This window comes from Benincasa hispida, chromosome 2 (assembly GCF_027475165.1).
Source record: "Benincasa hispida cultivar pf3 chromosome 2, pf3_genome.v1.1, whole genome shotgun sequence".
NCBI classification, from domain to species: Eukaryota; Viridiplantae; Streptophyta; class Magnoliopsida; order Cucurbitales; family Cucurbitaceae; genus Benincasa; species Benincasa hispida.
This window is the reverse complement of record NC_143479.1, coordinates 4,804,335-4,818,423: the sequence shown is the minus strand read 5'-3', so window position 1 is coordinate 4,818,423 and position 14,089 is coordinate 4,804,335. Positions and strand designations below refer to the sequence as shown.

At 32.9% G+C, this 14,089-nt stretch overlaps 2 protein-coding genes across 2 annotated transcripts; one reads left to right on the top strand and one right to left on the bottom strand.

Moving 5' to 3' along the window:
- The first annotated feature begins 3,459 nt into the window (after window positions 1–3,459).
- Window positions 3,460–7,444, top strand: PRK1 (Leucine-rich repeat protein kinase family protein). Its single transcript, XM_039022834.2, has 3 exons — window positions 3,460–4,442; window positions 5,195–5,800; window positions 6,524–7,444. The coding sequence occupies exons 1-3, from the start codon at window positions 3,770–3,772 to the stop codon at window positions 7,189–7,191; spliced, it is 1,947 nt and encodes a 648-aa protein (XP_038878762.1). The 5' UTR covers window positions 3,460–3,769; the 3' UTR covers window positions 7,192–7,444.
- Window positions 7,445–8,407: 963 nt separating this feature from the next.
- Window positions 8,408–13,730, bottom strand: LOC120070605 (Pseudouridine synthase family protein). The gene is made up of 9 exons (XM_039022420.2): window positions 13,471–13,730; window positions 13,219–13,324; window positions 12,317–12,498; window positions 11,847–11,992; window positions 11,396–11,487; window positions 10,920–11,266; window positions 9,913–9,976; window positions 9,155–9,217; window positions 8,408–8,751 (listed from the first exon to the last, which is right to left on the bottom strand). Exons 1-9 carry the CDS (start codon window positions 13,614–13,616, stop codon window positions 8,560–8,562), a joined length of 1,338 nt encoding a protein of 445 aa, XP_038878348.1. The 5' UTR covers window positions 13,617–13,730; the 3' UTR covers window positions 8,408–8,559.
- Between the last annotated feature and the right edge of the window lie 359 nt (window positions 13,731–14,089).

Here is a 14,089-nt window from a genome sequence, read left to right as displayed (position 1 = left end):
AATAACAAAAAAATCATAAAATGAAAAAAAAAAATTCCTATAACATTTTCTGGCAAGAATTAGTCAAAACGAGATATTTGTTCTCCGATGATTCTTGAAAAAAGACTTTACAAAATAAAGAAAAAATTGCAACTCATATTTTATTCAAACAATTAGTGAATAAACAAGTTTCAAAAGAAAAATAATAATCATAAAAACATATTATTTAGAATTAAAAAAAAATCTGCATTAGATATTCTAGACATATGAACTCAACTTTGCAACCAAACATAAACATATGAAATCAGACAAAATAACTCTTACTCTAAACGTTTACATATGAACTCCACAAACATATGAATAAATGTTATAACTCAATTCAAATCCCAAAACAACCGCTTATTTACTCAATTAGGTTATATTATTTGACTATAAATTTCAAGGTGGGTCTAACATCTCATTACGATTACGAAAAGCAAGTAAACAACAACAAACGTAATCAATTGAGGCTCATTTTTTAAATTAGCATTGATGAATTACCTTTCAAGTAATTTTTTCCCCCCTACAACTTAAGCATCATTACTATTGTACTATGATATATAATATACTAAGATTTTCTAGCAAATGAAAGGTTATAAAAAGGCATAACATAACTATTATTTGATTATCAATCCCACGTTTGATGACCATTTCGTTTTTTGTCTTTTGTTTTTGAAAATTAAGTCTATTTTCTCTCTATTTTTTTAATAATAATTTGTATTTTTCTTAAATACAATTGTTGAATTCTTAGCCAAATTCAAAAAACAAAAACAAAATTTTAAAAGTTAATTTTTTTAATTTTTAAAATTTGGCTTGGTTTTTAAATATCGATAAGATAATAAATGAAGAATTTTGGAAGTGAAAAGACTTAATTTTCAAAAAAAAAAATTTTAAAAAATCGTTATCAAACCGGAGTTGAGCGATTTGTTAAGAAACAACTTTTAAATATTCCTGAAAAACAATAGATAGTTTGGGATAAATAGTGTTCTTCTGAAATTACTAATTATAGCTAAAAGGGGTCGATGAAACTCATGACTTTAAAACAATTTTTTTATATATAATACTAGATTCATAATTACTTGTTAAAGTAATCTTTAATGGATATCACTTTCTTTCTTGTGATCGGAGAGTTGATCCCTATCCTTTAATTTTTATACTAAAAAAGTTTTAAGAAAATTGTCACTTTATATCTCTAAATTTTAAGGTTATATCAATTTAAACTATAAACTAATAATTATATCAATTTAAGTCCTAATCTTTTGTAAGTATATCAATTTACAACCTTCATTACATTTCATTTACAAAAATTTCGTGTGAAGCTCCTAAACTTTTTTTATGATTTAATTTCTTGCGTGAAAATTAGTATAATATTTAATGAAATCTTTTTTTTTTCTTGTAGATCAATAAACTAATCAAGAATCTAATTTTCATGAGCTAAAAAGTCTAAATCATCAACTAATAATTAAAAAAAAAAGAATCAACATTTTTTTAGAAAGAAAGAAATCAACATTTAATTTGAAGAAAAAAATTACGATAGGTATTAAATTGTTACAAATTTAAAAGTACAACAATTAAGGTCCCGTTTGGTAATTATTTCGGTCTCGTTTGGTAACAATTTGGTTTTTTGTTTTTGTTTTCGAAAATTAAGCCATTTCATTCACATTTTTTTTTACAATGATTTGAATTTTTCTTAAATACAATGGTTGAATTCTTAACCAAATTAAAAAAATAAAGTTTTTAAAAGCTACTTTTTTTAGTTCTCAGATTTTGGCTTGGTTTTTTAAACCATTGGTGAAAAGTAGACAACAAAGAAAGAAATTTGGAAGTGAAAGTAATGTCCAAAGACTTAATTTTAAAAAACAAAATAGTTTCCAACACGGCCTTCATTTTTTATTTTTAGTTTTTGAAAAGTAAGCTTATTTTCTCCCAATTTCTTATAATGATTTGCATATTTCTTAAGTATAATGCTCGAATTTTTAGCCAAGTTTTGAAAAATTCTTAAAAACTACTTTTTCTATTTTTCAAAATTTGACTTAATTTTTAAAATTATTGGTAAAATGTAGATAACAAATGAAGGAACTTGGAGGTAAAAGTAATATTTATAGGTTTGATTTTAAAAAACAAAAACAAAAAACCAAATGGTTACTAAATAATGCCTAAATTGTTACAAACCTAATTTAAAAGACTAAATTGTTACTTTTGGGAAAGTTTTAGGTAAAAAATATGTTATTTACCTTAATCTTATGTATGATAGATTCATTAATTTTTTTAGAATATTAAAAAGGTTAGAAACCTATTAAATACAATTGAAAATTGTCAAACTTATTAGACACACTTTAAAATTAAGGTCCTATTAGATAATTTTAAAATTGTGAGTTTTACTTAAAAACTAAATTTATTACATGGACTAAATCTGTCATTTAATCTATACATGTGTTGGAAATAATAAATAAATAAATAGGGAGAAAAAAAAACAAAAGATTTTGCTGTGAAGAAAACAAAAGGCTATTTTTTAGTTGAGAGCGATGCAATGTAATAAGATACGAGGTCCTATTAGGTAGTTTTAAAATTGTGAGACTTATTGGAAAATATATTTAATTTGTTATTTAACTTATGCATACCTCAGAAATAATAAATAAAGAAATAATATATTTTTTGTCCCTAAGTTTTAACTCTAGTTTTTATTTAGTTCTTAAGTTTTAAAATATTACACATTTAACCGTAAATTATGAGTTTTGTTTCAATTTGGTTCCTAAATTTCAAAATATTACAATTTTACCTTTAAGACTTGAGTTTTATTTCTATTTGGTCTCTGAGTTTTATATTTTTAACCTCAATTTTTCTTTAAATACTCACTTTCAATCATTGACTTGACGCCAGTTTATATTAATTAATAAAGAAAGTTAACTTTAAATTCAATTTTTGAAGTGATAAAACTAGTGAAACTTAATTAATTAATTATTTTAACGATTTTTATTAAAACTCTAAAGACGAAAAATGAGTATTTAGAAAAAAAAATCAAAATTAAAAATATAATTCTAGAAATATAGGACCAGATAGAAGAAAACTCAAATGTTAAGAGTAAAATGTAACATTTTGAAATTTAGTAACTAAATAGAAACTAAATTCAATGACTAAATGTGTAACATTTTAAAATCTAGAAACTAAATAGAAATCAGAAACTTAAGGACTAAAAAAATATATTTTTTATATATAAAAAATTTTTTAAAAAAAATTGCTGTGAAGGAAACAAAACGACTGTTTTTTTTTTTAAAAGTTGTAAATTGCATGTCATGATTCAATATAACCAAAGGAGAAGAAAACACCAAAGAGGAACACAAAAAGAAAAAGAAAAAAAAGCTCATCTGTCCCATTCAAAGGTTTGGCGTATAGTTCTCAAAGAAATGTTAAAAGGCAAAAAACAGGAAATTAAAAAGACTTGGTCAACAACTGAAGAAGAAGAAGAAGCCATAATTTTGTAAAATATTTTCCCTATTCTTAGGCCTTTTGTTCCTCCCTCCGTACATTCGTTTCTCAATTCTTTTCCTCTCCTCTCTCTCTCTCTTCCTCTTTTCTTCAATGCCATCAATAATATTCCATTCCCTCCTTCACCCCTTCTTCTTCAGCCCCATTTCACCAACACATAATTGCAAAACCACCGTCTAAATAGCCCCCCGGGCGAGCACGCCGCCGCCTGCCGCCCCCACCCCGCCGCTGCGTGCGTTACCTTTAACTTTCCGAATTTAGACTCATGGCATGCCTATCTACGCCACCCAGCACCGCCACCGCTCTCATTCTCATTGTCATCTCATTGGAGCTCGTTGTTTCTTGGAGCGCTTCTACAGATGCAGAAGCGCTTCTCAAGTTCAAGAGCTCTCTTGACACTAACAATAATTCGTTGGGGAATTGGGTTACGGGGTCTTCCCCTTGCTCGGGCAATAAGGCGAATTGGGTCGGTATTCTTTGCGAGAAGGGAAATGTTTGGGGATTGAAGCTTGAGAATATGGGGCTCAAGGGGCATATTGATATCGAGTCCCTTGAAGGGGTGCCTCAATTAAGGACAATTAGTCTTATGAACAATGAATTTGAAGGGTCTTTGCCTGATGTAAAGAGACTTGGGTCATTGAAATCTTTGTATTTGTCAAGCAATCATTTCTCAGGGAACGTTCCCGGTGATTCATTTTCAAGTATGTTGTCTTTGAAGAAAGTGCATTTGGCTCAGAATGAGTTGGAAGGTCAAATTCCTTGGTCTTTGGTTGAGTTGCCTCGTTTGTTGGAGTTGAGGCTTGAAGGAAATAAGTTTTCTGGCCAAATTCCTAATTTCCAACAAAAGACATTCAAGTCCTTTAATGTCTCTAATAATGATCAACTTCATGGCCCAATCCCACATTCCTTCTCCCACATGGATCCATCCTCCTTTTCAGGTCACTTTCTTCTTCATTTTTCATCTTCCTTCGCCATCATGCATCATTTATCCAACTTTTTTTTTTTTATTAGAATTCATTTAAATCACTTTTCAATCGCATATGATATGATCAAACTCTTCATCTCATCACACCTCCATGTAGTATATATCTATATACTTTTATATCCGTAAATGTCTAGGTTAACTTACGTGCACCTCAACTAATCTCACGGGATAACCTATCTGACTCTACAACATTTAGGTGTCAAAAAACTCATAGGATATTAGATACTCGATGGTGCCTACCATAGGTTGAACCCATGACCTTTTAGGTCTTTTAATAAAGTCACACTCTTTATTTACCACTAGGTCAACCTATGATAGATACTCACTCCTGTAATTTTAGAATCAAGTAAGGTTCAAATCCAAGATTTTCCTTTTGATAGGACTAGTCAAGAAAATTGGAAGGTGTTAGATTAATTAATATTAAATCTATATTCACCCATGAGTTTAAGCTTTTGGGTCAATCGGTGATTTAACATGATATCAGAATAGGTGGTCTAAGAGGTCATGCTCAAACCCCTACAATATTATTTTCTCCCTGTTTAATATTGATTTTTACTTGTTATGTCTTCTACATATATTTCAAGCCCACAAATAAGAAGAGTACTTTTATCTATGAGCTTAAACTTTTGGATTAATCGGTGATTTAGTTTAATTGTGGAACTTCTGTCCATTTTAGTTCTAACAAGCTGTTTCTCCTATATGCAGGCATTGAAGGTTTATGTGGAGCGCCACTTAATAAACCATGCAACACCTCAAAGATGCCATCAATTGGGAGCATTATCATGGTTTCAATAGCTGTGACAGCGGCTCTGCTTGCCATCGGTGCAGGAATAGTCATCCTTAGCCGTCGGAACCAATCATCATCTAACCAAGAGGATCCAGCCCACGGAAAATCTCCATGTGGTAGTGAACTAGATCCGGGAGTCGGGTCGAGGTCACCGGACCGTGGCTCTAGCCATGGAAGCGGGTCAGGGAAACGGTCAGCTGATAGTGCTAAATTGTCATTTGTAAGAGAGGACTCAGAGAAGTTTGATTTATCAGATTTGCTTAAAGCCTCAGCAGAAATCCTAGGAAGTGGGTGCTTTGGTTCTTCTTACAAAGCAGCCTTGACCAATGGACCTGTCATGGTGGTTAAGAGGTTTAAGCAAATGAACAATGTGGATAGAGAGGAATTCCAAGAACATATGAGGAGAATTGGAAGACTGAAACACCCAAATTTGCTACCTCTTGTGGCCTACTATTATAAAAAGGAAGAAAAGCTTCTCATAACAGACTATGTTGAGAAAGGCAGCTTGGCAGTTCAACTTCATGGTACATTCAACTTTCTTTATAACTTCAATTCAACACATTTATCGGCTAAAAAGATTAAATATATCACAATCTATCAACTTACACTTTTGAGTTTAATATAATTTCTCATAACTAAGTTCTAGTCGAACCTAAGTGAAGAATATGTTAAGAATGTGCACAAAAGATTGACATACGATAAGTTACCAACTTAAACTTGTAGGGCGTTTTATCGAGAGCTCTTCTAGACTTATCGACTTAAACTTGTAGATTGAGCGTGAATTTAGCATGATGTTAGAATAGTAGGTTCTATGTTTGAACTTCAAGGAAGTTCATGCATGAGGTAGAGTGTTAAATATAGAGTAATCTATTGATTTACTGAGATTTCGTTCGGTAATTGTTTGGTTTTTAGTTTTTTAAAATTAATTCTATAAACACTATTTTCACCTTTAAATTTCTTGTTTTGTTATTTACTTTTTAGCCATGTTTTTAAAAACCAAAGCAACAATTTGAAAACTAAAAAAAATAATTTTAAAAGGTAGTTTTTATTTTTGAAATTTTGATTAAGAATTCAACTATTAGATGCAAACTATTATAAGAAAATGAGAGAAAATAGGCTAATTTTTTTTTTTTTTTTTAAAAAAAATTACCAAACGGACCTAAACATTTGAGTTTAGTGATAGTCTGTTCTTAGAATGCTTCAAAATTTGGTTGGCTAAATTGGATTCTGTTGTCCATTCCTTTTAGGACATCAAGCCGTGGGTCAACCAGCCCTGGATTGGCCTGCAAGATTGAAGATCATCAAGGGCATTGGTAAGGGTCTTCGGTATCTGTACAGTGAGCTTCCAAGTCTGATAACTCCACATGGCCATCTCAAGTCCTCAAACGTGCTTCTGAAGGCGAATCACGAGCCCCTTCTTTCGGACTATGGCCTGATCCCGGTCGTGAACCAAGAGCACGCTCATGAGCTAATGGTGGCGTACAAATCCCCAGAGTACACGCAACAAGGTCGGATCACAAAGAAGACAGACGTGTGGAGCTTTGGGCTGTTGATCCTAGAGATTCTAACAGGGAAATTCCCAGCCAACTTTCTGCATCAGAACAAGAGTGGGGATGAAGAAGATTTGGCAAGTTGGGTCAAAACCATTCCTGAAAAAGAATGGAATACACAAGTATTTGATAAGGAAATGGGGCAAACCAAGAGCAGTGAAGGTGAAATGATGAAGCTTCTCAGGATTGCAATGGCATGTTGCGAAAGCGACTTCGAGAAGCGGTTGGATTTACGAGAAGTCGTGGAGAAGATTGATGAAGTAAAAGAAAAGGATGGGGATGAAGATTTCTATTCTTCATATGCCAGTGAAGCTGATATTAGATCTTCAAGAGGATTATCTGATGAACTCAATTTCGCCATGTGAGCTAAGGCTTGAGTTAACAAACAAACAAAAGCTTTATAAAAAGTAACAGCAGAGACAGACAGACAACCTCCATGAGATGATTACATAAAAGTGCTTGCTAATTTCTAGCTGAAGGGTGAGAGGTTGAAGATGAAGATAAGGGCTTTTCGATGAATAGTGTATAGGTTTTGAATGTAGAACGGGAAAAATTAATGTGTTTGCTTTGACTCAACAACGCTTAGGAAGTTCGATACATGATTGGTAAATTCTCTCCTGGGTGGAAATGTCTAAAATTCTTGAGTACTATTTTTTAAAGAAGTAACAATTTAATTCTAGATAAGCAGTGAAATAAGCAAACATGCAGTAGATAAAAGTTGCAGTGAAGGCATAGAGTTGTACCATTCAAACAACTTTCCTAAACAAATTCAATCGTGCTTTCCAATTGGGAATGGATGCGAGGTAAATAAGACGGAAAGTGTACTTTCTTCAATCAAATAGATGGAAATAAATTTTAGATTAAAAACCTAAGGGAAAATCATATAATACAATGAAACGAAAAATATCATTTAAGATGAAGAATAATTGGAAATACCATGTGGAATGCATGTGTTGATTAAGTTCCTCCAAAAGTTACTATTACTCTAAGAAACTATTTGAGTAAAAATATGTAAGAATGTTGGACTATTACAAATTTTATTCTAAAGATACTTTTGAAACATTTATGAAAGGTTGCGAGTAATATTGCAACTTTTGAAAGATTATAAATATTTTTTAAACAAACTACAAATCTTAGTGGTATTTATATACACACCTCAAGACCAAAGGAAAACAAAATTTAAAATTCAAAGGTAAAAATATAACATTTTAAAACTTAGGAACCAAATGAAAACTAGACTTAAAACCTAGAGAACAAAAAGATATTTCTCCAAAAATATATTTAAAATGCTCAAAATCATATATATATATATATAACAGTTTGATCCAAACCCATGTCGCTTAATTAGATGGTGAATTAATTCTTTCAAAGCTACCCGACAAAAAGTGATAAATGAGGCCATTTAAAAAAATAAAAGGCTGTAATTAAACTTTGTTCATTCCCTCTGGAGTTGTCCTACCGATCTACATATGAGGTTTGACTCTTCGGTTCAACCATTTTGAAGAGTTGATGCAAACAAAACTCAATCTCCAACACAAATACAAACACCCTAAAGTGATGTGTGATAAAATGCATACCAACTTTCAAACCCTAAGCAGACATTTCTCTTAACACAATTCAATCACTAAGTGAATATGGTAATAATTAATAACACCACCAATGAAAGAGTGGGTAATACGTAATAGACCAAGCGGCTATAATCTCGGCAACTTTGATCGAAAAGAAGGGCAAAATTAGTCATTTAAAATGAAGCAATTTTGTGAATCAAATTCTGTATACCCTACATCAACAAGACTGAGGCCATCAGGAGGCGCAGGTGGTGCAGTGGCACGTCGACATGTGGCATCCATCAGCTCTAGTAACGCATCCTCTCCAGCACCCGCCGCTGCCTCTCTAATTGCTGTCGCAACAAGCACCCGTACCATCTGCAAGGGTCATCATTAGATTTCATTATTAATTTATTATTGTTATTTTGTTAATATTTGTGAGTGTTTGGGCCAGTCTACGTGCACCTCGACTAATCTTACGACTTTGACTATATAACATTTAGGTGTCAAACATTAGATTCCATTATAATTGGTTGAACTGCTAAAGAAACAAGGATTCAACAGAAGACATAATAATTAGTTTCATTTTTTCATTTGAACATGTCCCTAATGGTTGTTTCACATTGCTAAAACGAAGGGGAACTTCTCTTGCTGACGATTAAGATGTTAACTCTCGAGTTTAAGCAGTTGAAGAAAGGATTATCTAAATCTAAATAGAAAAATTTTACGTTCAGTACAATATGGTCTTTAGCATAGGCAACCACGGAGATGAATATGATACCTTACGCAAGAAGCGATTAGCAACCAGCTCAACGCACATAACACTTCTTCCTACTCCTTGGTCCTGTCAATAGAAGAACACCACTAAGTTAGATCCCCAAATTTGAAGTGGCAGCATTCACTAGCGTCACTAGTTTTCTTGGATAAACAAATAAAAATAATTTGGACAGAAGAAGATTAAATGTAGGAAGAAGCTACGTGATGTTAATAAAAAAAAAAAAGTCGGTTCAATAGAGAAAAATGTTGATAGCATGTTGACATAAATAGGAAACATGCTTCGACTATGAAGCAAAATCAAGCGGTAAAAGAACAAAGAATAAGGTATCGATTTAAGAGACAAAGCTCTACATAAACATGAGGAAAACAACCTCCCCATAAAAAATGAAAAAGAAAAAGAGAGAGAAGATTAGAATACAAATATATAAATATATATATATATACACACACTACAAGGTAGCTTGCTATGCAAATACTTCACGTTGAAGATATAATATCAAAGTAAATTTTTTGTATTTTTCCTCTGTTCATACTCTTCCACAAATTCATCTTCTGTTTTCTATGTTCTGAATCAGTGAAAAACACAATGCAGATAACATGGTTCTACTTCTTTTCAGCGTATGTGAGCTATAGAGTATAGAATATTGTTTTATAGTTACAACACTAAAGATAGATTTCAATAGGGGAGAAGTGTAGAAGCAAAAGGATAATCAAAGAAAAGGAGGATGAGAGACTGAAGAGGATCACAAGTAGGAAAAATACCAAGCATGGTAATCTAGCTTCCACTGCTCTTGCATGGTAAACAAAACACTCCGTAGGTGGACCTCTGAAAAGGATGATAGTCACCGTTAGTACATGTCAGAGACTCAGAAAGTTCTGAACATATTCCTGTCATCGATAAGAAAACATTGGGGAAAAAGAAAGCTACAAGCAAGCACATAAATCTCATATTGACACACACACACACACAAAAAAAAAAAAAAACCATTGACTGGTAAATTCAAGGACGAACTTTGTTTAGTCAGTCTACAGACTAGCTATCCTGTTCATGGATACAAGCACATTAATCTCTATCTCTCTCGATAATACAAGGACATTAATCATGTTGACACAAACGAAAAGTTATCTACTGATAAATGTATACCAACTATGCTAAGTCAGTCTTCAGCTTGCTATCCTCATCATACATACAATCAAATCTTTTTTATTGTTTTATTTATTTTTCCTCTCTCTTTCAAAAAACTCAGTAAGATGAGAACCAGAAGCAACGAATCAAGAACCTAAAAGAACTGTTCATGGAACAGACAATACTTAATTACATTTGGTGATGATTAAAACTGAGGCTTGACCAAAATTAGCATGTCGATGCATAAATTTTTTCATTATCCAACTCTCCTCATTTTCCTAATTTTTATGAGAGAAAAAACTGTCGTTCCTTTCAATCCAGTGATCCCACAAAAGAACACACACCCTGGAATCACCCCTCTTCACATTGCTATAAATAGCTCCTAAAGAGTTTAAAAGAGTGACTATAAGAAGAAAATTAGCAATATTCTCTATGAGCAGAATAAGAAGAAATATGTCGAGGGTCTTTATGAGCAGAAAGAAAAAAATATAATTAAAATAAAACAAAAAGAACTGGGGATGTAGCTCACATGAAAAAAGAAGAAAAAACAAAACAAAACAAAAAGAACTATGATACTTAAATTAGAAGCTAGAATAACTACCAAAAAAAAAAGGCAATAATTGGATCAATTCATGATTCTCACTCATTTCTTGATGCTTTGGTGTCACGTGCAAACATCTTGTACGATAACAACTTCCCTTCTAGTTTCCTAAGTAGTTGGTTAACCCTCCTTATACTAAATGTTTGAGGTTTATCAGCCGACACAAGCTCCTCATCATTCGGACCGAAGACCAAATTATCATGAATCTCGTCCTTGCATTCTTCACCATTTAAGACTTCTATTTTACCATAATTTTCTTCTTTTCTACAGTCTTCTACATCTTCCCAAATTGCATAATCTGGCTCCATGTTCTCTCCATCATTCAGAGGAAAAATATACAGATATCGCCTCCACTTAGCAGAGAAATTCGGATGGAAGATACGAGACACCTACAGCAGTAAGTAATTTGAGAAGTTGCATGTACATGTATCTGAAAGAGAAATAGACAAGTAACATCTTCAACAATATTAAAGCTACACAGGGGGCACCACACTCATTTCCAATAACCTAAGTTTTACCTGAGAAACAGATAATGTTCTGAGTTTTCCAGGAGCTGCTCTATTGATGGAATCTTCAATGTCTTGAGGTTGAACATCTGTACGCCAAGTATCTACAAGTATGGGAGTTTAACTGAAGTGGGATATTGTTTCTCTAAAATAGAAAACAATAATAAAATTTAAGTGGGTGAAGTCAGAAAGGGATTGTTTCCCTCCAAGGGCAATTTGAAACCAAAGATGGAAAGAAACAGCAAAAATTCAAATATTACACATATAGTAATTCCTTTTTCTAAACAAGTTCCATGTACATATTTATGATAAAGAACTCAAACCAAAGGAAGCTTGGTTCAGGTTGAATTCTATTATTGGTACTGTGATGGCCAAGTAGTTTGGATGTCTAGCTTGAATTCTATTATTGGTATAAAGGCACAGATTGGAAATAATTCAAATAGAAATTAGAATGCCATCATACAGAATGAGCAAACTTGACGCAGAGCTGTCACCCCTTTGTCAGTGCGCCCAGCAACCACAGCACATCCTTCTATTGGTAAGCATTTATCTTTCAACATCTGAGCTTTCTTATCATCTACGAACTTCCCTAGAGATTTTTCTACCAAGCTGCCAAAGGATACAAGTACTATAATCCTCCAATATACAGCAGTGCTAGCCATCTCTAGATTGAAAACAAACTATTTATACATCTAAAGACATTAAAACATTACTTCAAACTATTATACTGGAGGAAGAAGATATAGTACCAGAAAGGTGAGATTAACAAGATTGATTGACTTAATTTTGACATTGTCCACAAGACGAAAGTTTCACTTGAAATGAAAGCACAAGATTTTCAATTGATACGAAAAGAACAACACTAGCTCCCAATTGTATACAATATTACTTGTGGATATGGTAACTGGCATGAGTGCCATCAAATAAGCTTACCCCTGAACAGTATTCAAGCCTGGCTGCTTTTGCCACCCATCAAAAGAATTTCCATGGTAGGAAAGAACAATCTTAAATGTTGCCCTTGCCCATCTCCCAGTCTTATCTTTAACTGAAACTCTGTTTAACTCTGCTGTGTTGTAAATCAATGGAATCTCAGCATCATCATGATCATGACCTATCTGTCGATAAAGTACTATATACAATAAATTATTAAAAATATATATATATCTTCCTGTTTTTATACAAGATAATTGTAGAACAAAACTTTCATCCTCATTTCTCCAAATTTTAATCAATCAATGAGATTTATAAAACAACATTGTTTCAAAATCATGAACGTGATCAATTAATCAAATGTAACAACTGACAGCAAGCATTTGATTAAAAATCATCTCCAGAACTGGGAATCCAAGCTAAATTTAGAACCTACACACTACAATGTTAAAGCAATTGGCAGTCTTAGATGTAATCCATGATTTTAAGAATCAAAGAAGCTGAAAAGACAGAAATAAGATTCCTTTAAGATTTAGAAAATCGTACAACAAATACATTATCCTCCCTATTTTCCCTACAATTTTAGGTTGCAGGAGGAGGATTAACTACTCTTGAGATTGCATTGCATGAAACAAATGAAATTAACCATAGATATCAATATCGAATTGTAGCAAAAAAGAAAAAAAGAAAGAAAGAAAAAAACTATCCAACTACAACATTATGACGAAAGAGCTTAACATATATAAAGATCGCTCTTAGCATTACAAAAGAAAAGGATTCATAAGCTCGCAAAGGAAGGAAAAGAAATCCTAGCTCAAGATTCCATTCCTTCCATTTCAAGAAACGGAATAATTATAGAGAAAGAGGAACAAAGTTTAAAGATAACGTTGATATTGGAGACTCGCCTCAGTTCCAAACAACGAGGACAGTGAGAACCTTCCATTAACAGCATGAAAGTAAAAATCAAGCACTTCTTGCCACGGCCTTCCATACATGAGTTGGTAGCTTTCCCTGCCAATAGCACAACAACAGCTTGATTGACAGCCTTTTCAGATTCAGATTGAATTACAACAACCACCAAATACGAAGCTCATTCCAGGAGTAAAATCTCAAATCAAATAAAGCGATAGATAATGAAAATGTACGAAAGAAAAAACCTGGCTGTCCATCTAGCATTTCTGCAACGATCAGTGTGATTATAGTGAAGATAGTCTTTTTGCTGAGCTCGATTCTCCATCAGAATCTTGAAACCAAAACCGGCACCTGATGGTGATACAAGTCTAGCCCTCGGATTTGGTATCATAACCACCGCCCCGCCCTGCCTGAGAGCGGACGACCGTACTTTGCAGTTGCAGCGGCCGTCGAAGCAGGGACGAGAATGTAAATCCAGGAAAATGATCCAATCAACAGATGAAAGACGGCAAGCCCATGTTGATCCAACTGGAAAAGCCCAATAGACCCAGCCGATGCGGGCCCGAGTAAGTCTTGACTCTCATGTCGGTAGTTTTGGCCCAGGGATATAGGCTCAAGCCCAGCTCGGCCCACAAAGAAAATAATTGGATTTTTCTTTAGGGTTCATTTAGATCGACGGGTATAAATATTAAGGATCTGTTTTCTAAAGAATATGAAGATATGTATTTGGTAGTAGAAATTGAATTTTAATTGAAACAATTGTAAACTAATTACAATTATTTATTAAATATTAATTGATAATAAATTATTGGTACTTTATTCGTGAACATGTTTTATATTGAAAAATTTGTATAATTATTGTTT

Excerpts from the sequence above, each read along its gene's own strand:
- PRK1 (XM_039022834.2), top strand. The coding sequence starts at position 3,770 with ATGGCATGCCTATCTACGCCACCCAGCACCGCCACCGCTCTCATTCTC. Across the intron at positions 4,443-5,194 it reads GGATCCATCCTCCTTTTCAG|GCATTGAAGGTTTATGTGGA; the intron begins GTCACTTTCTTC and ends TCCTATATGCAG. Across the intron at positions 5,801-6,523 it reads CTTGGCAGTTCAACTTCATG|GACATCAAGCCGTGGGTCAA; the intron begins GTACATTCAACT and ends CATTCCTTTTAG.
- LOC120070605 (XM_039022420.2), bottom strand. The coding sequence starts at position 13,616 with ATGATACCAAATCCGAGGGCTAGACTTGTATCACCATCAGGTGCCGGT. Across the intron at positions 12,499-13,218 it reads CCTCGTTGTTTGGAACTGAG|ATAGGTCATGATCATGATGA; the intron begins GCGAGTCTCCAA and ends CTTTATCGACAG. Across the intron at positions 11,488-11,846 it reads GCGTCAAGTTTGCTCATTCT|ATACTTGGCGTACAGATGTT; the intron begins GTATGATGGCAT and ends CCATACTTGTAG.